This window comes from Bubalus kerabau, chromosome 23 (genome assembly GCF_029407905.1).
Source record: "Bubalus kerabau isolate K-KA32 ecotype Philippines breed swamp buffalo chromosome 23, PCC_UOA_SB_1v2, whole genome shotgun sequence".
Classification (NCBI taxonomy): domain Eukaryota; kingdom Metazoa; phylum Chordata; class Mammalia; order Artiodactyla; family Bovidae; genus Bubalus; species Bubalus kerabau.
Genome location: NC_073646.1, coordinates 22159407 through 22180714, shown reverse-complemented (window position 1 = coordinate 22180714; position 21308 = coordinate 22159407). Strand labels below are relative to the sequence as shown.

The 21308-nt window shown below is 49.0% G+C and overlaps 1 protein-coding gene across 1 annotated transcript in view; it reads left to right on the top strand.

The window, feature by feature from the left end:
- Positions 1-2738: 2738 nt before the first annotated feature.
- Positions 2739-21308, top strand: part of GGA2 (golgi associated, gamma adaptin ear containing, ARF binding protein 2) — a 29553-nt gene continuing 10983 nt past the window's right edge. Inside the window, exons 1-9 of the mRNA XM_055562711.1 lie at positions 2739-2872; positions 10971-11055; positions 12587-12662; positions 13522-13620; positions 16098-16221; positions 17735-17838; positions 19196-19276; positions 19936-20073; positions 20939-21020. Coding sequence (XP_055418686.1) covers positions 2776-2872; positions 10971-11055; positions 12587-12662; positions 13522-13620; positions 16098-16221; positions 17735-17838; positions 19196-19276; positions 19936-20073; positions 20939-21020 — 886 coding nt within the window. The 5' untranslated portion in view covers positions 2739-2775. The remainder of the gene's footprint in view (positions 2873-10970; positions 11056-12586; positions 12663-13521; positions 13621-16097; positions 16222-17734; positions 17839-19195; positions 19277-19935; positions 20074-20938; positions 21021-21308) is intronic.

Genomic DNA, 21308 nt, shown 5'->3' with positions numbered 1-21308 from the left:
AGGGATTGAACCCAGGTCTTGCACATTGCAGACAGATTCTTTACTACTAAGCCACCAAGGAAGCCCTGAAACGACTTCAGTTCAGTTGCTCAGTTGTGTCCAACACTATGCAACCCCATGAATTGCAGCACACCAGGCTTCCCTGGCCATCACCAACTCTTGGAGTTTACTCAGACTCATGTCCATTGAGTCAGTGATGCCATCCAACCATCTCATCCTCTGTCGTCCCCTTCTTCTTCTGCCTTCAATCTTTCCCAACATCAGGGTCTTTTCAAATGAGTCAGTTCTTCTCATCAGGTGGCCAAAGTATTGGAGTTTCAGCTTCAGCATCAGTCCTTCCAATGAATATTCAGGACTGATTTCGTTTAGGATGTACTGGTTGGATCTCCTTGCAGTCTGAGGGACTCAAGAGTCTTCTCCAACACCACAGTTCAAAAGCATCAATTCTTCGGTGCTCAGCTTTCTTTATAGTCCAATTCTCACATCCGTACATGACTACTGGAAAAACCATAGCTTTGACTAGACAGACCTTTGTTGGCAAAGTAATGTCTCTGCTTTTTAATATACTGTCTTTCTGAGAAGCAACTTAGCACACATGCAAAATAATTCCCAGGCCCAACATCAGGTACACAGAGGGTGTGATGTGGACAACGTATAGTTGTTCAATTGCTCAGTTGTGTCTGACCCTTTGTAACCCCATGGACTGCATTCACCAGGCTCCCTGTTCTTCACCATCTCCCAGAGCTTGCTCACGTCCATTGAGTCAGTGATGCCATCCAACCATCTTGTCCTTTGTTGTCCCCTTCTCCTTCTGCCTTCAATCTTTCCCAGCATCAGGGTCTTTTCCAATGAGTTGGCCCTTTGCATCAGGTGGCCAAAGTATTGTAGCTCAGCATCAGTCCTTCTATTGAATATTCAGGGTTGGTTTCCTTTAAGATTGACTGGTTTAATCTTGCAGTCCAAAGGACAACGTGTAGTTTTCATTAATTTCATACAGAATTTCCCTGATATGAATAATGGTATAGATTGAATTCAAATTGGCATGCTGAAGTGCTAATGTCTATGTGATGGTATTTGAAGTGGGTGCTGTGGGAGGTAATTAGGCTTAGCTGTGGTCCTGGGGTGCATCCCTCATGATGGGATTAGTGCCCTAAGAGGAAGTGATCAGAACGTGCTGTCTCTCCACCCTGTGAGGACAAGAAAGCAGCACTCTGCAAACCTGGAAGCAGGTTGTCAACAGCATCTTGATCTTGGACTTGCCAGCCTCCTGTGGGAAATAAGGGTCTGTTGTTTAGGCCACTCAACCTTTAGTATTTTGTATCAGTCCAAGTTTACTAAGACAGGTAACAACTATATAATTTTCATATAGAAAGGTGCTACAGGCAACAATCTGTGAGATGGAGATGGGTGCGGCTGGATCTATTTTGAAGCTAACGTAGCACAGCAAATGTACTTTGAAGCTTATATTGTGTGTTTATTTGGGGTAGGATGGGACCTAAATTCCTATGGACGCATGCATGCTAAGTCACTTCCGTCATGTCTGACTCTTTGTGACACTATGGACTGTAGCATGCCAGCCTCCTTTATCCATGGGGTTCTCCAGACAAGAATACTGGAGTGGGTTGCCATGCCTTCATCCAGGGGATCCTCCCAATCCAGTGATTGAATCTGCATCTCAAGTCTCCTGCATTCGCAGGTGGATTCTTTTAGTGCCACCTGCTGCTGCTGCTAAGTCGCTTCAGTCGTGTCCGACTCTGTGCGACCCCATAGACGGCAGTCTACCAGGATCCCCCATCCTTGGGATTCTCCAGGCAAGAACACTGGAGTGGGTTGCCATTTCCTTCTCCAACGCAGAAAAGTGAAAGTGAAGTCGCTCAGTCGTGTCCGACCCTCAGTGACCCCATGGACTGCAGCCTTCCAGGCTCCTCTGTCCATGGGATTTTCCAGGCAAGAGCAAATTGGGGAATTTCCTGGTGGCTCCAGCGGTAAGGACTTCGGGCTTCCACTGCAGCGGGCTGGCATTAGATCTCTGGTCAGGGAACTACGATCCTTGTAAATCTCACCGAGAGGCCTTAAATGAAAAGGTAAAAAGCAAATGAATAATTATATAAAATGCAAATTAACTCGGAGCTTCTTTTGTGTTTATTTGCACATCTGTTGCAACACTCCTTTATTCTGTATAAATTTGCCCTTTTCCTGACTTCTCTTTTGAACGGATTATAACATCTGCTTGGTTCCCTCATTTAATTAGTATTAAATACTTAACATGTGTTCATTTTATAATGTATGAGAATCATGACTTTATTTTGTGGGGGGGTGGCGATTATCCTTTGACACAATGAAAGTGCCTAGCACGCTCATGGTGTAATATATTATGGAGAAAATAAAGCAGAGTATAGAGGTAGGTGGTGGTCCGGAAAGACCGTCCGGAATAAAAATGCTAGAGAATTCATTATCTGAGACTCAAATTAACGGGGCGTCGTCTATTTTATCTGGTAAGCCTTGCGAGGTTGACTTGACGAATTCTGATCTGGTTGCGGGTCTGGATAACCAGCCCGCGAGGCCGCCTAGCGCTGAGCAGAAGGCTCTCGGCGAGGCTGAGGCCACCTGCCCGGGCCTGCGCGGAGGCGGGACCTGATCGGTGGGCGTGGCCACGCCGGCCCCGCCCCGTCACGTGCCGGCGCTCGCCTGCCGCGTCGGCAGCCCCGGAACGCTGCAGACGCCGGCGGCTGAAGAGCAGGGGCGGCCGCGGCTTCGGCGGCGGGGGCTGGGCCCATGGCGGCGGCGGTGGCGGCGGGGGCCGGCGCCGCGGCGGGAGCTGAGTCGGCCGAGGGTCCTCGGGTGCCGACAGTGGCGCTGGAGCTGTGGCTCAGTGAGTAGCCGGGGCTGCCTCTCGGCTCGGGCGCAGTGCTCCACGTGAGGCCTCGCTTCCCGCCCCCCCGGGCCTTTCTTCTGAGGCTGGCGGGTGGGCAGGTGGCCGCGGGAAGGCTGGCGCCCGAGGAGGCAGGCAGGGCCCGGCACGGGTGGGAGGATCTCCTCGGCGGGCCTGCAGAGGAACCCCAGGAATCTGCCGCGGCTGCGGACCCGAGGCTGGGCGCTCTGCGCCTCCCTGCCCCCATCGCGGTGCATAAACACTGTTAACAACATAATGGCTACGGTTTATTGAGCTTCGCTTTTATGCCAAACACTGCTAAAGGGCATTTCAGCCACTATTAATCCTTATTACGACCCCTAGAGACAGCTTCGGTTACTAACCTCGTTTTAGAGAAGGGCACTTTTAGAGTTAGCTGTGCAACACACCCATCCTCTGGGAAAGAACTCTTTCTGGCTCCCGACTTTAATGTCAAAAGAAGTCCTTTAAACCTTTTGTGCGAGTTCCTTCTGGCCAGACTTTTGTTATTGTCTCATGTAAGACTCATGGCAGTCCTAGGGGTAGTTACTGTCCCTGCGTTACCGATCGGGTTCTTGAAATTCCAAGAGAACAAAGCATATACTCCTTGTATTGGGCTCTGCTGGGTGCTGGGAGTACTAAGATGCGTAAGGCAGAGCCCTTGCTCTCAAAGATATATTTAAGTAGGTGATAGAAGCCGATGGGAGCAGCACTTTGCTACGTTAAGGCAAATGGGAGGGATACTGGGCTTGTTTAAGGGGCAGTGGTGGGAGTTGGTTTGTTTAGGAGGGGATTGTCTCAGGGGACATAGCATTTGAGTGAACAATGGAGGCGACAACATTTCAGATGCAGGAAACTGCATGAGCAAAAGCTGGGGGAAAGGAGAGTGTGGAGCATTCTGGGAAGAAGGAAGTCTGCTGCAGGAGTGCAAAGCCTAAAGAGACTGCATGGCTAACTGGGGCGAGTTCTTAAAGGGTCTTGTGGGCTGCAGAAAGGAGTTCAGAGTTTATCCTTGATGTAGTCGGGGAGATGTCAGAGCCAGGAACTCTGATCAAGTGTGCATGCGTGCTCAGTCTTGTCTCACTCTTTAGCGGCCCTGTGGACTGTAGCCCGCCAGGCTCCTCTGTCCATGGGATTTCCCAGGCAAGAATTCTGGAGTGGGTTGCTATTTCCTACTCCAGGGGATCTTCCTGACTGCCTCCTGCACAAGCAGGCGGATTGTTTACCGCTGTGCCCCACGGGAAGCCCCTCTGATCAAGTACCTCTGTTAAAAGCATCACCTGCCGCTGTGTGAAGAGCTGAATTGGTTAGGGATGGTAGAGTCCAGGCAGAGAGTAGATGAAAAGCTCTTCTGGTAGTGTGTTGGGACTGAAGTACAAAGGTATTGGGATGGAGAGTAGAAATAATTAGCTAGTTCGATCAGCAGCCTTACTGCATTAGAATAGAGGCAGGGGACCAGAGGGATCTAGGTTGGATTGCAGGTTTCAGGCTCAGGTAACTGGTTACAGATGCTTCACTTGTGGAGTTTGAGGTGCTTGTGGCACAAAGAGAAGCTCTCTGGGCAGTTGGTTTGACTCCAGAGAGGCTAACAACTGGATGTCAACTTGAGACCTTCAGTTCATTAGCAGTGAGCTTGTCTGTGCACATTAGGAAGAACAGAGTTTGCGCATGGAGCATGGAGAATCTCAACATGGAAGAAGCAGGGTTGTCAGGGGTGGGTGCTGGGGTGGGGTGCTGAGAGAGAAGGTGGAGCCTACAGGCTGCTGGGAGGGGGTGAGCTGCAGGTCTGTAAGGAAGGTGTAGTTGGTAGGTGGTTTTGCTGCTGAGAAGAAGGATGGGGGAACTTTGAATTTGGCAACTGAAAGATTACTGAATTATCTCAGGGTTAAACGGTGGGGACAGAAAGAAGGTGGTTAACTAGGAGGCAGTGGAGTTGCAAAAGTCAAGTGGGCTGGGTTAGAGACCAGCTGACCACTGACCCAGGTGGGGGAGAAAAAGGGAACGAAGACTGTTTAGGAGGGGATCCTTAAGCTCCAGCTGTTTTAGGCCATTGTGGTCCCAAAGTTCTGAGATCTTCCAGTCGTTCGGGTAGGGCTAGAACCTATCCCAACAGCACAGACCCCCTTCCCAGTCCAGCAACCAAAAATGCCTCCAGATGTGCCCTGGGACAGAGGGCCCACCTTTTCCCCTCTGCACCTGAGATCCTCTGAGTTTGGGCTTTGGAGTGCTGAATGGACTTCAGAAATGTGTCTTGTAGTCTTTGTGGTTGTGTGGTTTCCAGCTCCCTGCCCCTGCCTGCCATAGGAGCAGAGAAAGTAAACTGTTGAATCAGACTTGTGGGGGCTGGGGCCCAGTGGAGGTGGTACATGGATGGACGTGTGCTAGAGAGGCTGGTGGTGGGGCAAGGACTGGAGTGTAGTTGAAGGAAAGTCTCTGAGTCTATGCTGGATGGAGAAGGAATCACTCCAGGGGCACGTGAAGATCCCAGAGCTCATCTCACTGACGGATCTTACCTCAGCAAGCAAGGCAGCTGTGTCCCTAAGGCTGGAATGTAATAGCATGCCCCACTGGGGCTCAGATGGTAAAGAACCTGCCTGCAATGCATAAGACCCAGGTTCGACCCCTGGGTCAGAAAGATCCCCTGGAAAAGGAAATGGCAACCCACTCCGGTATTCTTGCCTAGAGAATCCCATGGAGAGAGGACACTGATGGGCGACAGTTCATGGGGTCTTAAAGAGTCGGACTCGACTGAGCGACCGGCACCTTGGGGTTGTGAGGATCAGGGGAGTTCGTGCGTCTCAAGCACACAGAACAGTGCCTGGGCACAATGCTAGCTATTATCATCACTAGTCTTCTTAGTAGAGAGTGGCAGAAACGAACTCATACTGTTTGCCAGAAAAGGAGAAACATTGGACTTAGAATTGGGAAGTAGTTCCTCAAAGGAACGCCAGGAACCTGTTTCACCAGAAGCTCAAGCTTTAAAAATACAAGTAGCAGCTTCTGGACGTTTTGCAGGCCCCCCCCCCCCCACCCCCCACCACTTAGTTTATTTTGGGCGTTGTTCCACATGACTGCATTTAGAGCTGCCTCCTCTTTGTTAATGAAAAGCCTCCTGTGCCCAGTGGCATGGGGTGCTATACTCGATTTAACCAGCGGAGTCTCGAGCTATTAACGGCAGCGCTGGGGCCTCTTGGTCTCAGCTCTGCTAATGCTGCCAGGGAGGCACTAGCTTAGTTGGATGCTCTGTGATCTTTCTTCTTCCATCTGCTTGGACCGACTCTCAGGTGATAAGTCCTGTCCTCCAGCCTCACTTTTCTGCCTCCCTCTGGATTTCGATCTATTTATATTCTCTCAGCTTCTCTGGAACTGAGCTGATTCTTTATCTTGGACCCATCATTCCTGTGCTGGATCTTGGCCTTTCAGCACTGCTTGATGTCTGGGTTGGTGTGTATCTGCCCCACGCAGTGCATACTCACTGCTGCAGGGCTGAGTTCTAAGTGTTCTCAAGGTGACTGCTTCCCCACAGCCCCAGGGCTCCCCTGACTAGCCCTGGCTGCTCTTAACACCAGGGTCATGACCCTGGGGGTGGGGTGGTGGCTGATGTGAGATGATTAGTCACTGTTAGATGAACCATTCAGGGAATTCCCTGGCGGTCCAGTGTTGGGATTTAGTGCTTTCCCCCCTGTGACCTGGGTTTAGTTCCTGGTCAGGGAACTAAGATTCTGCAGACTCGCACCAGGCCCCCTAACCACGCCCCACTACCCCAGGGGAAGGGGAAAAAAAAGCCATTTCACTCACAGCTGGAGGGCTCGGCTGTCTTCTTCTTCTTTTTTTTTTTTTAAATTTAAAATTTTTAAAAATCCTCTGGGAATTATTGTCTCTGGACCTGCTCAAGGCCACTGAAACAGCTTGGCAGGATGGGATTAGGTGTTTGGAGACCCAGTTATTTCAGAACTGGAGTAGCCATCTCCTGGTGTCAGCAGTACGTCCAGCCAACTGGTCAGACTTCGAATAGTGAAAGATGAATCATTCATTCATTAGCAGATATCCTTGCTGATGACTGTCTAGGTGCTGGAGGGTGGGAAGGTGAATGAAACAGGCCTCCTTCCTGCCTTAGGGAGCTGATAACTTAGTGGCAAAAAGGTCAAAGAACCTAGTTCCCGAAAGAGGCCCTGTCTTTGTCAGAGAACTGAAGACTTACATTTGGGCCCTGGAATTGGTCAGACCTGAGATTTTTTTGTCATTTTCCAGTTTTGTGACTGGGCAGATTTCTTCATCTATAAAATGCTGAGCTAACATTAGTATCAGCTTCAGTTTTCTGAGGATTACAGGAAAGGGATGCTAGGAAAGCACTCAGCATCGTGTCTGACACAAAGCAAGTTCTTAAAAAACAAAGGGGGCGGGGCAGCAGCTATGACTATTATTGCTGTTATTTGGGAGCTGTGAAAAACCTGGAGGGAATCCTTATGATATAGATATAGCAAATAAAAAAACTTACTTTTTGGATCTTTTTGCTGCTTTGCCCTGGTTATGGGTTTAGAACATTATGCTTATAGAGTTTTTTTTTTTCCCTTCCTTTCTTTGGAAAACCTGGTGACTTGGTGGTAGGGGAGGAGGGAGAGAGCTGGACTCTGCTTGATGAACAGGGTCCTACCTGCTCTTCTCTGCTGCTGGGTCATAGAGCACGGGTCCCCAAACCCCAGGCCACAAACTGGTACCTGTCAGGTTGCAGCAAGTAAGGAATTAGGCTGCATAGCAGGAGGTGAGCAGCGGGTGAATGAGCGAAGCTTCATCTGTTAATATATTTACAGCCGCTCCCCATCATTACTGCTTGAGCTCCACCTCCTGTTGGATTAGTGGTGGCATTAGATTCTCATATGAGAGCAGACGGTAAAGGTAATGTGAATTATCCTGAAACCACCTCCCCCACCCCACCCCCTCCTCGTCTGTGGAAAAATTATTTTCCATGAAACTGGCCCCTGGTGTCCAAAAGGCTAGGGAACTGCTGTCGCAGAGTCATGTGTTGAGGTCTGAAAGTCTTTTAGGTATCAAGCTTGACCTTGTCGTGAACTGAAGCTTTATGAAGTTTTAGTGATACAGAAAGAAGTAGCTCAGATGAGTTGGATCTCCTTTTTTCATTAATTTTTATTGGAGTATCGTTGCTTTACAGTGTTATGTTAGTTTCTGCTGTACAGCAAAGTGAGTCGGTTATGCATATACATATATCCACTTTTTTTTAGATTTCCTTCCCCTTTAGGTCACCACAGAGCATTGAGTGGAGGTCCCTGTAGAGTCAGATCTCCTTAATCAGACTCTTGAGTATCACTGCTTTCAGTTTACTTCCTGAGTAATTCTTTTGTGCCTGTGCCTAAGGCACTGTACCAAGCATTATAGGGAACATAGTGCTTCTGCCTTAGTTTTGAACAGACTTTTGAAGTTTAAGTGTACTAAGTCGTGTACATATTTTTAAAGGAAAACAGACTGTTACAAGATTGTCTGTCTTTTATTGATTACTTAATGTTTGCTGCTATACTGAGTATTTCAGACACTGTGTTTTTTTAAGATTCATTTATTTGTTTGCACTGGGTCTTTGGTGCTTGCAGGCTTTCTCTAGTTGTGGCAAGTGGGAGCTAGTCTGGTCGCGGTGCATGGACCTCTCATCGCAGTGGCTTCTTTTGTCGAGGGGCATGGGCTCGAGGTGCACAGGCTTCGGTAGTAGCAGGATGTGGACTCAGCGGTTGTAGTTCACAGACAGATGGAGTCCTAACCAGCAGACCACCAGGGAAGCCTTAGACAGTATCTTTTGAGAATCTCATGACTATCCCACGAGGAAGGTACTGTTTTTTTTATTTTATAGTTGAGGAAACTGGGGCTCTGAGAGTCCAATGACATGTAACTAATAAAGGATGGAGCTGGAGATCCCTATCCTAAAAGAGCAGGTGGGATGTGGGTCTTCTGAGATGGAAGAGATGGCTTCTGTTTTGTGGGGGTGGGTGATAGATTAAGAAAGTCCTTATGAAGTGGCATTTGAATTGGGATTCAAAGGGTGAATAACATTTTGAGAGGTGGAACATAGAGAAAGAGCTTTGAGGAGGAAAAAGGTGAGGAGCATGGGGAAACTGATAACCTGATTCCTTTGCTCTTCTTTGTTGTCTCTGTTCACTTAGGGTAGGGCTGATGGGTGGGAAGGTGGGGGATTGAGGACCTGTCCTTTGAATCTCATTGTTGAGCTAGGGGCATGCGAGTTCCACATGACATAAAAGTGCCCTCTGGAAAGTTAAATTCCGGTTGACTGTGGAGTCTTTTTTGTTTTTAATTATTTATTAATTTTTGGCTGTGCTGGGTCTTCATTGCTACATGAGCACTTTCACCAGTTGCGGTGAGTGGGGGCTACTCTTCAGTTGCAGCGCCCAGACTTCTCATTGCGGTGACTTCTCTCGTTGCGGAGAACAGGCTTTAAGTACGTGGGCTTCAGTAGTTGTGGTTCCTGGGCTCTAGAGCACAGGCTCAGTAGTTGCTAAGGCTTAGTTGCACAGGCTTAGTTGCTTGGCAGCACGTGGGATCTTCCTGGACCAGGGATCGAACCTGTTTCCCCTGCACTGGGAGGTGGATTCTTAACCACTGGACCACCAGGAAAGCCCCTGTAGACTCTTAAGTAATCAGAAGGGAGGAGAATTAGTCGGAGCTGGAGCAGTGGAGGAGGCTTTTGGGAGCAGAAGGAAATTCAGAATGACCTTGAGAATGGATAGAGAAGAGAGAAGTGGACATTCAAGCCAAAGGAGTAGTGTCAGAAGTATGACCATAAGAATTACTTGCAGAGTTTGAAAGAGCTTCTCTGTCAGGACCACTAAAAAGTTTCATTGGAGAGGTGGATAGTCCAGGATAAGCTGGACAGAGGGCAGTAGGGGAAATGTTATGAAAGAGCAGGACAAAGACAGTCTCGGCAACTACTTTATGAGAATGTGGCTTGTTTCAGTTGAAAGGCAGGCCTGTGGAATGGTCATCCTTGCTGGGACAGGGATTCTAGGCGGCAGCAGTGGGAGGCGAAGAAGCTGCTACCATCTAGCACCAGGAAAGAGTCACACAAAGATTGCAGGAAGTCAGGGATTGCCCCACCCCTCAGTGGAGCGTAGGCTCACATTAGGCCTTTTGATAAGCCCCCTTTCTCCAGGTGTTTCCTGCTCTGGGCTGTGCCCTGGTACCCTTCATGCCGCATGTCCTCAGATTACATACAAATACGAATGTTCCGGCGGGGAGGCCCTAGTGTGACTGGATCTGGGTTCCTTGGGCATATGTGTATGGTAGCAGAGAGAAACGGCATTCTGAGGAGTGACGGCAAGGAGGTCCTCTTGTTAGACAGCATAAGCCACTGACGTGGAGAAGCTGCTTAGGTGGGACAGAGGATTTCAGTAAGTGGAGGCTCAGGTTTCGGCCTCGTACTTCAGGGACATAATGGGATCTGTTCAGGACTTCACTGTAAGTTCTGGTCTTCCTGTCACATGGCTGAGAAGCTTCCAGGTTCTTGGTGGTCCCTGGTGGTCCAGTGGTTAAGAATCCGCCTGCCAGTACAGGGAACTTGAGTTCAATCCTTGCTCCAGAAAGATTCCACATGCCTTGGAGCAACCAAGCCCACAAGCTGCAACTTGAGAAAGCCCAGTGCAGCCAAAAAAATGAAAATAAAAAATAAAAAAGAAGCTTGCAGGTTGTGGCCCATGCGTAGATGCTGGCCTGTACCCATCCTTGTTGCAGGGCCACGGTGGGGGGTCGGCACGGGCATGAAGAAGGTGCACATAAGCCAAGACCTGTGCTGGGGACGGAGCCCCTTTCAGGATAGGACCTGGTTACCCAGGTTGCTCGTTCATGCAGTCAGCAGTCCCTGAGTCATGGGCCATACCCATGCCCGAGTGATGAGCACGGTCGACCCCCAACCCTGCCGGCTGTCTGTGTGCTGGGTCCCATCCTCGGGAGGTGTGATATACTCAGTCCTTGGCTGTTGTCCTGTTGTGAGGGGTGGAGATGTGGAGTGGTGTGTATGTTTCCCTTTATTATACTTCAGTTCTACTTTTTATTTCCTTGACAGATAAAGCCACAGACCCAAGCATGTCAGAACAGGATTGGTCAGCTATCCAGAATTTCTGTGACCAAGTGAACACTGATCCCAACGGGTAAGGTGATGTCACACACATGTCCAACTTCTACAGGCACCTCAGACTATGCGTGCCTGCCTGCGTTTCTCAGGATTGTTTTACGTAGCTTAGGCTTTGTTTCCTTTTTTTCCTCCCTCCATGATCTACTGAGTATGTTATTTTTCTAGAAATAGCAAATTCATATAGTTTTCTTAAAAAAAAAAAGAAAAGTTTGTAACTGGCAATTATTTTAAAATTTTAAATCATTTTTATGAAACACTACTGCTGAGGAGCTCTCTGAATGTTAGGGATAGAATGTAACTAGGGTACATAGTAATGTGAAAGATCAGTGTGCTCTTATTAAAAAATTTTTTTTATTTGCAGATTATACTATATTTAGCAGCATGTTGCTGAATGTCCATTTCAGAGCCGCAGCAGATGCTTTTGTTGTTGTTGTTTAGTCACTAAGTTGTGTCTGACTCTTTTTCGACCCCATGTAGCCCACCAAGCTCCTCTGTCTATAGGATTTCCCAGGCAAGAATACTGGAGTGGATTGCCATTTTTTTCTCCAGGGGATCTTCCCGACCCACGGATTAAACCTATGTCTCCTGCATTGGCACCCCACTCCAGTACTCTTGCCTGGAGAATCCCATGGACGGAGGAGCCTGGTGGGCTGCAGTCCATGGGGTCGCGAAGAGTCGGACATGACAGAGCAACTTCACTTTTCCTTTCATGCATTGAAGAAGGAAATGGCAACCCACTCCAGTGTTCTTGCCTGGAGAATCCCAGGGACGGGGGAGCCTGGTGGGCTGCCGTCTATGGGGTCACACAGAGTCGGACACGACTGAAGTGACTTAGCAGCAGCAGCAGTTCCTGCATTGCAGGCGAATTCTTTACTACTGAGCCACCAGGGAAGCTTGTTAATTTAAATACAGCCTTTTTTTTTTTTTTTTTTTTTTTTAAGAAAAAGCACAGGAAGAGAGGTTAAGATTTTATTGAATTTGATTTCTAAAGTGTCTGAATGGGAACTTTTTTCCCCGCCTATTCTTTGGCCATGAAGCACGGCCTGCAGGATCTCAGTTCCCCAACCAGGTATCAAACTGCCTCCTGCAGTGGAGGTGTGGTGTCTTCCACACTGGACCGCCAGGGAAGTCCCCTGGATGGGAACTTGAGGAATGAGTCAGTTATCCAGATATTTTATCTCCATGTTGCTGAATATTCATTTTGAAAGGAACAAGAAGTTTGATCACATTTTCTGCTCCAGGGTTGACTGAGTAGTTCTCAAATAACAAATAAGGTCTGTGCTGCTCTAGACCAAGTTACATACAGGTCTGGGAGCTGTAAGGGTGGGTGGACTGGGGAGAGGATGGTGTGTTCTGGAAGCGTAGCTGTGAGATGTGGGGGCGGCTGGGAGCCGACCTCCTTCGGGGGCTCGAGCATGGTCGTGTGCAGTCACATCCTACCTCTGCTCTGGGACCCAAGCTCCTGGGGGAGAGGGGACTTGACCGAGCATGCTCAGCCAGACCGGTTGGTGTGTTCCTCTCCGCCCAGAGTCTTTGTTTTCCCTTAGCTCAACCTATGCGCCCTGGCTGCTGGCCCACAAGATCCAGTCTCCACAAGAGAAAGAAGCTCTTTATGCCTTAACAGTGAGTTTGGCTTGCCTCTTGCCCCTTAGCCTGTCCCAAGGCTAGCATTTCAGTGTGGGAAAGAGCCTCTGAGCGGTTCGCCTTCCCTGGCCTTCAGAAGGCAGGCTAGAGGGAGTTCTGGGCTCAGATTGCCCCATTGTAGATCTGTTCCTGGAGAGTAGCATTGAGCCTGCCTTGCAGGAAGGAAAGGAAGGCTTTATTTCCTCTTGCCCTTGTTAGACCAGGGCTGGCAAGGTCAAGTGCCCACAGAGCCAGACTGGTAGCATAAGTGAGTGAGCCATCTACGGGAGGAACCAAAGAACCAGAGAGACCACGTCCAGTCTAAAGAGGGCAGCTACACAGCAGGACCTGCTGGCTATTGCCAGGGATGAGTTTGGGCCGAGTGTTGCTAGAACTTCCTGTTTAAGAGAAACTGGAAATCCAGATGAAGTCTCAGGATTTTTCAGTATCAGTGACTGATTTGAAATGTTAATGCTGTAGACCAAAGAAAACGTTTACAGGCTCAATTTGTCACTTGAATGCCAGCAGGTTTGATAGTTTTTGGGTATTCCATGTATGATTTCTGCCTCTGAGGAGAAAGAAGGAAGTGATTCTCTGACCAGTTTCACCTGCCCAGAGGGTCTCCATAAAAGGTGGGGTGACCTCAGAGTACCCCACTGAGCAGTTTCCTGGACACAAACCTGTCAGTTAGAACAAGAGCAAACAAGTGCTTTTTTACTTAATCTGAAAGTCTCATCCTTTCTCCCAAACTTTAGTGACCTCAGTCTTGAGCCATGGTTCCAACCAATACTTAACAGGTTTGGGACGAGCTGTGGGGCCAATGGCTTCACCTTCTCATGGGGGTCCTTTGTCTGTGCAGGTGCTGGAGACGTGTGTGAACCACTGTGGGGAGAAGTTCCACAATGAGGTGGCCAAGTTCCGCTTCCTGAACGAGCTCATCAAAGTGCTGTCCCCAAAGGTGAGCGTGCCCAGGGCCTGGCCTTCTCTGTGCCACTCACGGTGGGTGTCACTAAGACCTTACAGGTTAAGAGCTCAGTCCTACCTAGACTACGTCCACTTCAGACACCCGTCATGAGTCTCGGGGATCCCCAGGCTACTTGCACTTCTGCCCGACCAGCTACTAGTTCAGAGGTTCCTCTGACCCCCTCTGCCAGGTTGCCTAATTCACTGGATAGAAAGATTCACAGAACACAGAAAAGCACTATACTTAATAATATCCTTTTATTTTAAAGGGTATAAATGAGATACATAGTTCCAATCCTCTGATGACATGGACAGCCCCTCCCTTGAAGCCAGGTGTCCACCAGGAATGTTCAGCATAAACTTGGGTATGGTCCCTGGGGAGGACTTGTAAATAACAAAGACCTTCCTATCACTTGGGACTTCCGTGGTGGCTCAAACGGTTAAGCGTCTGTGTACAGTGTGGGAGACCCGGGTTGGATCCCTGGGTCGGGAAGATCCCCTGGAGAAGGAAATGGCAATCCACTCCAGTACTGTTGCCTGGAAAATCCCGTGGACAGAGGAGCCTGGTAGGCTACAGTCCATGGGGTCGCAAAGAGTTGAACACGACTGAGCGACTTCACTTCACTTCACTTCCTATCACTTAGGAAATTCCAAAGGTCTTTGAAGTTCTGTGCCAGGAGGAACTGAGGAGAAAGGTCAAATATTTTGGAAATTATATCTATAACATATATATTATATATATAATTTCCAAAATTCTTTTATTTATGAGGATTAATAAATCCTTTTATTTATTTTAAGAGGATCTTTTAGTAGTAGTATTGATTTTTGACCATGCTGTGTCTTGGTTGCGGCAAGCAGGGGCGCCTCTCTACTTGCAGTGTGTGCACATCTCCCTGTGGGGCTTCTCTCGTTGCGGACCACGGGCCCTCGGGCGCACAGACTTCAGACGTAGCATCGTGTGAGCTCAGTCATTGGCGGCTCACAGGTTTAGTTGCCCCACAGTATGTGGATCTTCCCTGAGCAGGGATCAAACCTGTGTCCCTGCAGTGGCAGGCGGATTCTTAACCACTGGACCACCAGGGATTTCCTAAGAGGATCTTTTAAGAAATAATGATTCAAAACATTTGAGTTTCAGCAATTCCTTTCACTTTACCTTATTTTCGTTCCCAATATATTTTTATTCTACACTCAAAAAAAAATGAGTGCCCCCAGTGGCTCTAACCTAGGCCAGTACATGGTGGGATTGAATTTTCGTGGCTTTGGAGGTTGACTCCTTGAAACTCAGAAAGAGTGCTGGGCTCGGGTGCCAGATGATTTGTCCTCTCGCTGTGCCTGCCCTCTCAACCAGCCTTGAGCAGCTTGCTTCTCAGCTGCCATCTCATCAGTGATACTGTGGGCTGGGCAGTCTACTAATGAAACTGCCCAACTCGGATGGGATTTGAACCCAGTCAAAACTTAGTTTGAGACTTGAACCTGTGGGCTGGGATTAAAACCCACTATCTCTCTCTCTCTCTCTTTTTTTTTTTTTTATTTTTGAATTTGACTGCACCAGGTCTTAGTTGCAGCATGTGGAATCTAGTTCCCTGCCTAGGGATCAAACTCAGGCCCCTTGCACTGGGAGCATGGAGTCTTAGCTGCTGGACCACCAAAGAAGTCCCCACTGTGTTTTAATTAAAATCAGGACTTACTGAAGCTCAGGTTCTTTTTGTTTTGTTTTAATTTTTTAATTAACACCTAAAACATTTTGTATTGAGGTATACCCAATTAACAATGTTGTGATAGTGTCAGGTGAATAGCAAAGGGACTCAGCTATACATAAACATGCATCCATTCTCCCCCCAAAACCCCACTCTCATCCAAGCTGCCACATGACATTGTGAAGCCCAGGTTCTTTATATCTCAGCACAGAAGGGATTCAGCAAGAGGCAGAATATAGATAAGTAGATTTATTAATACAGAATGCTTGTGAGGGTTCAAGTGGGCAGGCAAGGGGGCTCTGTCCTGAGAACTAAGTGGGAAAATAGATTTGTTTGTAGAGAGATACATTCCATAGATAGAATGTAGGCTGTCTCAGAAGATGAGAGTGGCCCTGAAATATGGGGTAGTTAGTTTTTGTGGGCTCAGTAATTTCATAGGGTAACAAGTGGGAGGATTAGTCCAACTATTTTATGAAAGGCGGGGTGGAGATTTCCAGGAATTGGGCCACTATTCTCTTTTTGGCCTTTCATAGTCAGGCTTGGGACTGTCATGGCTGTGTGTGTCTTTAGCTGATGTATTGCAGTGAGTGTGTAATGAGGTTCAAGGTCTACTAGAAATCGAATCGCACCACCATCTTGCACCTATTTGGTTCTGACTAGTTTATGTTGTATCCTCAACATCTGTGTCATTCTTTGAAGATTATGACCTCTAGCCCTTTCTCCTGTCTCACTAAGGCCCTTCAGCTCAGTAATTCCCTTTCCTTTTTATCTTTAGTACCTAGGCTCCTGGACTACAGAAAAAGTTAAGGGAAGAATCATTGAAATACTCTTCAGTTGGACAGTCTGGTTTCCAGAGGACATCAAGATCCGAGATGCTTATCAGATGCTAAAGAAACAAGGTCTGACTATACTGCATTCCCTTCCCACAGTGATTGTTCCTTCTTGCTTTTCTGTACAGTTTGTCATTTTTGGGTGAAAACTGGAGATCTTGTGTCCAGTAGACACAGTAATCGAGGCTGATGCAAGTAATTTCAATCCCTGAAAGTGGGCAGACCTTTCCTTCTGGTTAGCAGGAATTGGGGCTTCCCTGATAGCTCAGTTGGTAAAGAATCCGCCTTCAGTGCAGGAGATCCCAGTTTGATTCCTGGGTCAGGAAAATCTGCTGGAGAAGGATAGTCGACCCACTCCAGTGTCCTTGGGCTTCGCTTGTTGCTCAGCTGGTAAAGAATTCAGCAGGAGTTGAGCTGGGTTTGAGATGGTTGTTGCTATAGTTACCCTTACTATACCAGGTTTCAGATTCCTCTGGTGTTGGTCGTGTTTGAGGTGGGGGCTGATCGCCTAGAGAGTTTCTCGCAGTATCTACTCTGCTCTCAGCTTTGGGTCTTCCTCTTGCTCTACATCTCGGAAGAGTTCTTATTCCATTGCCTGTCCTGACAGTAGACCCTTATTACTTGTTCCTTGATGCCCTTCGCCTGGCGCCAGTGGTGGTTCTGTTCTGATTAAGCCTCGGTCTTAGGAAGGCATGTGTCCCTGGTCTTGGAGGGACCTGTTTGTGATCCTGTTCCACCCCGTCTCGGGCTGGGGCCAGGACACGTTGCACATTGCACCCAGGGGTGCAGGCTTTCCGTTCTTTTCTTCCAGCTGCCTTAGGTTTTCACCACTCTTCTAAGGACCGCAGGTGTGTTGTCCTTCCCCCGGCAGTGTGAGGCTTCTCCCTGGGGAGAGATGGATTTCGGTGGGCCATCGGGCCTTTCCCATTCTCTTTTTGTGAGGCCTTTGGAGAATGAGCCTGTTTCTCTTGTGAAGCGAGCTCCAGAGTGTGTCCTGTGTCAAAGCTGGGAGTCCACGTTCCTTTTCTCTCAGGCTCTGTGGGAGGAACCAGATTTAGGAGGGCTATTTTTTCCCCCTATCACATGCACTCAGTATTTTTATGAGTATCAAAGATCCTACACTCATTTCTGGGCCCTGAGAGGTTGTGTCTGAGAAGGCAATGGCAACCTACTCCAGTACTCTTGCCTGGAAAACCCCATGGATGGAGGAGCCTGGTAACCAGGCTGCAGTCCATGGGGTTGCACAGAGTCAGACACGACTGAAGCAACTTAGCAGCAGCAGCAGCAGAGAGGTTGTGTACCTGCATAAAATCGTCAGTATTTATATAGTGTAGGGACCGTAGATTGCTAGTCTTAGGGTCTGCCTGTGCTCTGATTTAGTTGGCTCTGACCATCCCCAGCTTGCGATTCTCCCAAGGGAGGATGCAGAGCCTTGATCACGCCCTGGGTGTTTCCCTTTAAGGTGACTGACAGTGTCTTCCTGGTGGGAGATCAGGAACCAGGAGTTTCTGGACTTTATACTGGATCCTGCTGAAGTCAGCAGGTATTTATATCAGCATATCCATGAATTGCATTTTTTTAGGAATCATAAAGCAAGATCCTAAACTTCCAGTGGATAAAATCTTGCCCCCACCTTCTCCCTGGCCCAAGAGCTCCATCTTTGATGCTGATGAAGAAAAGTCAAAGGTAAGGAGCTTCTCCCTGACCGTGGAGGCCAACCTGGAGTCTGAGCCGACCTCTTCTTTGAGGGACTCCCCTCCAGTACCCTCTGATCTGAACTGGCATGTGGGGAGGTGGGGTGAGTTCTCTCTGGAGCAGAGAGAGGTGTCGTAGAGTCTGTATGTCGTTTTCGTGGAGAGGTCAAATAAATGACCTATTCTTTGGGTCTTCCACCTTATCTGTTCGGTGTTCCGAGGGAAAGAAGGTACGAAAGGCCAACCCTAGTGGGTAGTTTAGGGGGTCAGTCGTATCCAGAGTGTGTGCGGTGTTTGGGGAAGGGGAGTGGGGAGGAAAGCATGGGTTGCACGTTGGCTCAGATCAAAAGAGAAAGCATCAGTAAGCCCGATCTCGCCCGTTTTCCTTGCGTTCCTGCCTCTAGTATTGCTGCTCCTCAGACATCATTAAGGAGAGGGGAGGGGAAAGCGAGGTGGTCCAGACCTAGGCCACGACGCGGGGATAACTCCAGGGTGCCTCCAAAAGGTGGCAGTGCTTTTGGTCAGTACTGTTCTCGGTCACTTACGAGGTCTGGTGAGGGTAGGACCAGGAAGACTCCAGTCCGAGGATGGGTCTCTTCTGGTGCCCTCTGCCTTCCAGCCGCGCCTGTCAGCTGTCCTCCTCCCTTGGATCTGGGTGCTCGCTGTGGGCAGGATGAGCAGAGCTGTGCTGGGCTCTGGGCAGCTTTCCCTCTGGCTCCTCCTGTGGGGTCCTCAGGAGGAGCAGGGGAGGAGGTGTGGCGTGGACTCCTGAGAAAGTCAGTCTGGTGTCAGCTTGGGCCAGCTGCTTAGACACTGTGGTGCTCAGAAAGAAGGCTCTCCATCTTTCCTGCCATCTATCCAATGAAGAGTAACTCACTCCACGTGTCAGGCATTCCGCTAGGCATTGGGAACAAAGTGGACGAGATTCCCGAGGTCTCTCACATCAGAGTATGTGGTCTAAGACTGCCTCAGCACTGTTGACATTTTGGGCCAGTTAACTTCCTTGTTGGAGGCTGTCATGCGCTGTGAGGTGGGGTGTACAGGTGTCCCTGACCTCTACCCGCTGGATGTCAGTACCGCCCCCCGTTGTGACCACCGACAATGTCTCCAGACTTGGCCAGATGTCTCCTGGGACATCCATCTCTATTCCCTGTTGAAACACCAGTGTTCTGTGGGGAATGTCACGATGGTCACGATCATTAAATTATTGCGTCATTGTGAGGATTTGGTAAGGTAATGCATTTAAATGGGCGAGCTGTTGTGACGGGTAATTCTGCTGTTGCTGGTGCTATTGCTCTGGGCCACTTGACACAGGGAATTAGTTTCACTGAGTCGTGTTCCCTTTCCAGCTTCTGACAAGGCTTCTGAAAAGCAACCATCCTGAGGATCTTCAGGCTGCAAACCGGCTGATCAAGAATTTGGTCAAGGAGGTGGGCATTTTCCAGGGGGTTCTGCAGAACCAGCATTTGACAGGGGCTGGACAGTGTAGGGAGATCCCCTGGAAGAGGGCATGGGAACCCACTCCAATATTCTTGCCTGGTGAGTCCCATGGACAGGAGCCTGGTGGGCTACAGTCTATGGGGTTGCAAAGAGTCGGACATGACTGAAGCAACTTGGCAGCAGGGACAGTATATGAGTGTGTGTGATTGAGGGTGGGGGGCACAGTTAGCTGGAAGAAGAGACAGCTGCCTAGCCCTGAACCAGGGAACAGCTGTGAGCTCCCTGAAGTGCAGGGTGGTGCCTGAAAGCAGAAACTTCTATGTGCTTCCAAGTATTTCTGTCCAGCAGCTCAAAGCATTTCACAGACCCTAGTTTCTGTCTCAATGACCAGTGTTGGTGTGGGAATCCAGGTGTGGGATTTTCCTTTCCAGAGGGATAGAGGCTGGTGATACAATGGACACATGCTCCCCCTTGTCTGTCCCAGGGATTCCAGACCTTGAGCATCTTCTTGCCCGCTGAGTGAACACTCCACCCACTCAGTGTTTTGGTGGCTTCCCTGAGCTCTGCACAGCACAGCACGCCTCTCCCGGCGCACATTCAAGCTTTATCCAGAGCATCTGTCCTCACTTCATCGTCTTTCTTCCGAAAGGAACAAGAAAAATCGGAGAAGGTGTCCAAGAGGGTCAGTGCTGTGGAGGAAGTTCGGAGCCACGTGAAGGTGCTGCAGGAAATGCTGAGCATGTACCGCAAGCCAGGACAGGCCCCGCCAGACCAGGCGGCCTTGCAGGTAGGTCTCTTTTCGAAAACAAAGGCAGGAAGGACTCAGTATGACTGACATCCTAAGAATATGCACAGATTTCAAGAAGCCCTCACACAGTCAAAATAACAAGCATGTTTCCACCCCCTCAGACTTTCTCATCCTCCTCCTCTTGTTCCGCCTCTCTCCCAAGCAACCACTGATCCGTGTTTTCCCTGCTAGTTAGTTTGGGGTCCCAGGTGGCACTAGTGGTGAAGAAGCCAGCTACCAATGCAAGAGATGCAAGGGACACATGTTCCATCCCTGGGTCGGGGAGATTCCCTCGAGGAGGAAGTGGCAACCCACTCCGGTATTCTTGCCTGGAAAATTCCATGGACAGTAGAACCGGGCAGGCCACAGTCTGTGGGGCTGCAAAGAGTTGGACACGACCAAGAAAGACTGCTGATCAAGTTACATTTCTTAGACTCTTATATAAATGGAATGATGCAGTATTCCACCCCTGCCTTTTTTGGGGGTAGGTTAGGCTTCTCTGCTTTGGAGAAACTGTGGTGTGCATGTACCACAACATGCTTATCCATTTGTCTGTTGATGGATATTTGGGTTGCTTGCAGCTTCAGGTGATTATGAAATAAGCTGCTCTGAACACTTGTGTTCAGGACCGTTTTGTGTGAACATGTATTTTCCTTTCTCTTGGGTAAACGCCTCAATGTGGGATTGCTAGGTCACAGACTGGGTGTATAGTCAACTTTTTAAAAAGTGCCAGAGTGGCTGTATCATTTTACGTTTGTGACGGCAGTGTTTCAGAGTTCCCATTTCCCCACATTTACACATCCTGAGATCTTTCTTTTTTTATAGCACACTTACTGAGAATTTTATGTAACAAACTATTTTCTAGGTCGTGTATGAGAGGTGTGAAAAGCTGCGGCCCACCCTGTTTCGGCTGGCGAGTGACACCACTGACGACGATGAGGCGCTCGGTACGGTCTCATTCTCCAGGGTAGGCAGCACGCACCCCAGGGTGTGGGCCCCGCGTGGGGCGCTCTGCCTGCCGTGGGGCTGCCTCTGCTGCCGACACACACACTCGAGGGCGGCTCCTAGTGCTCCAGTGGTTGCGCTTGCGGATGGCATTGACTGAGTTGATTCTGCTTGCGGATGGCATTGACTGAGTTGATTCTGCTTGCGGATGGCATTGACTGAGTTGATTCTGCTTGCGGATGGCATTGACTGAGTTGATTCTTGAAATTTTCAGAGGCATCTGGGCTTGA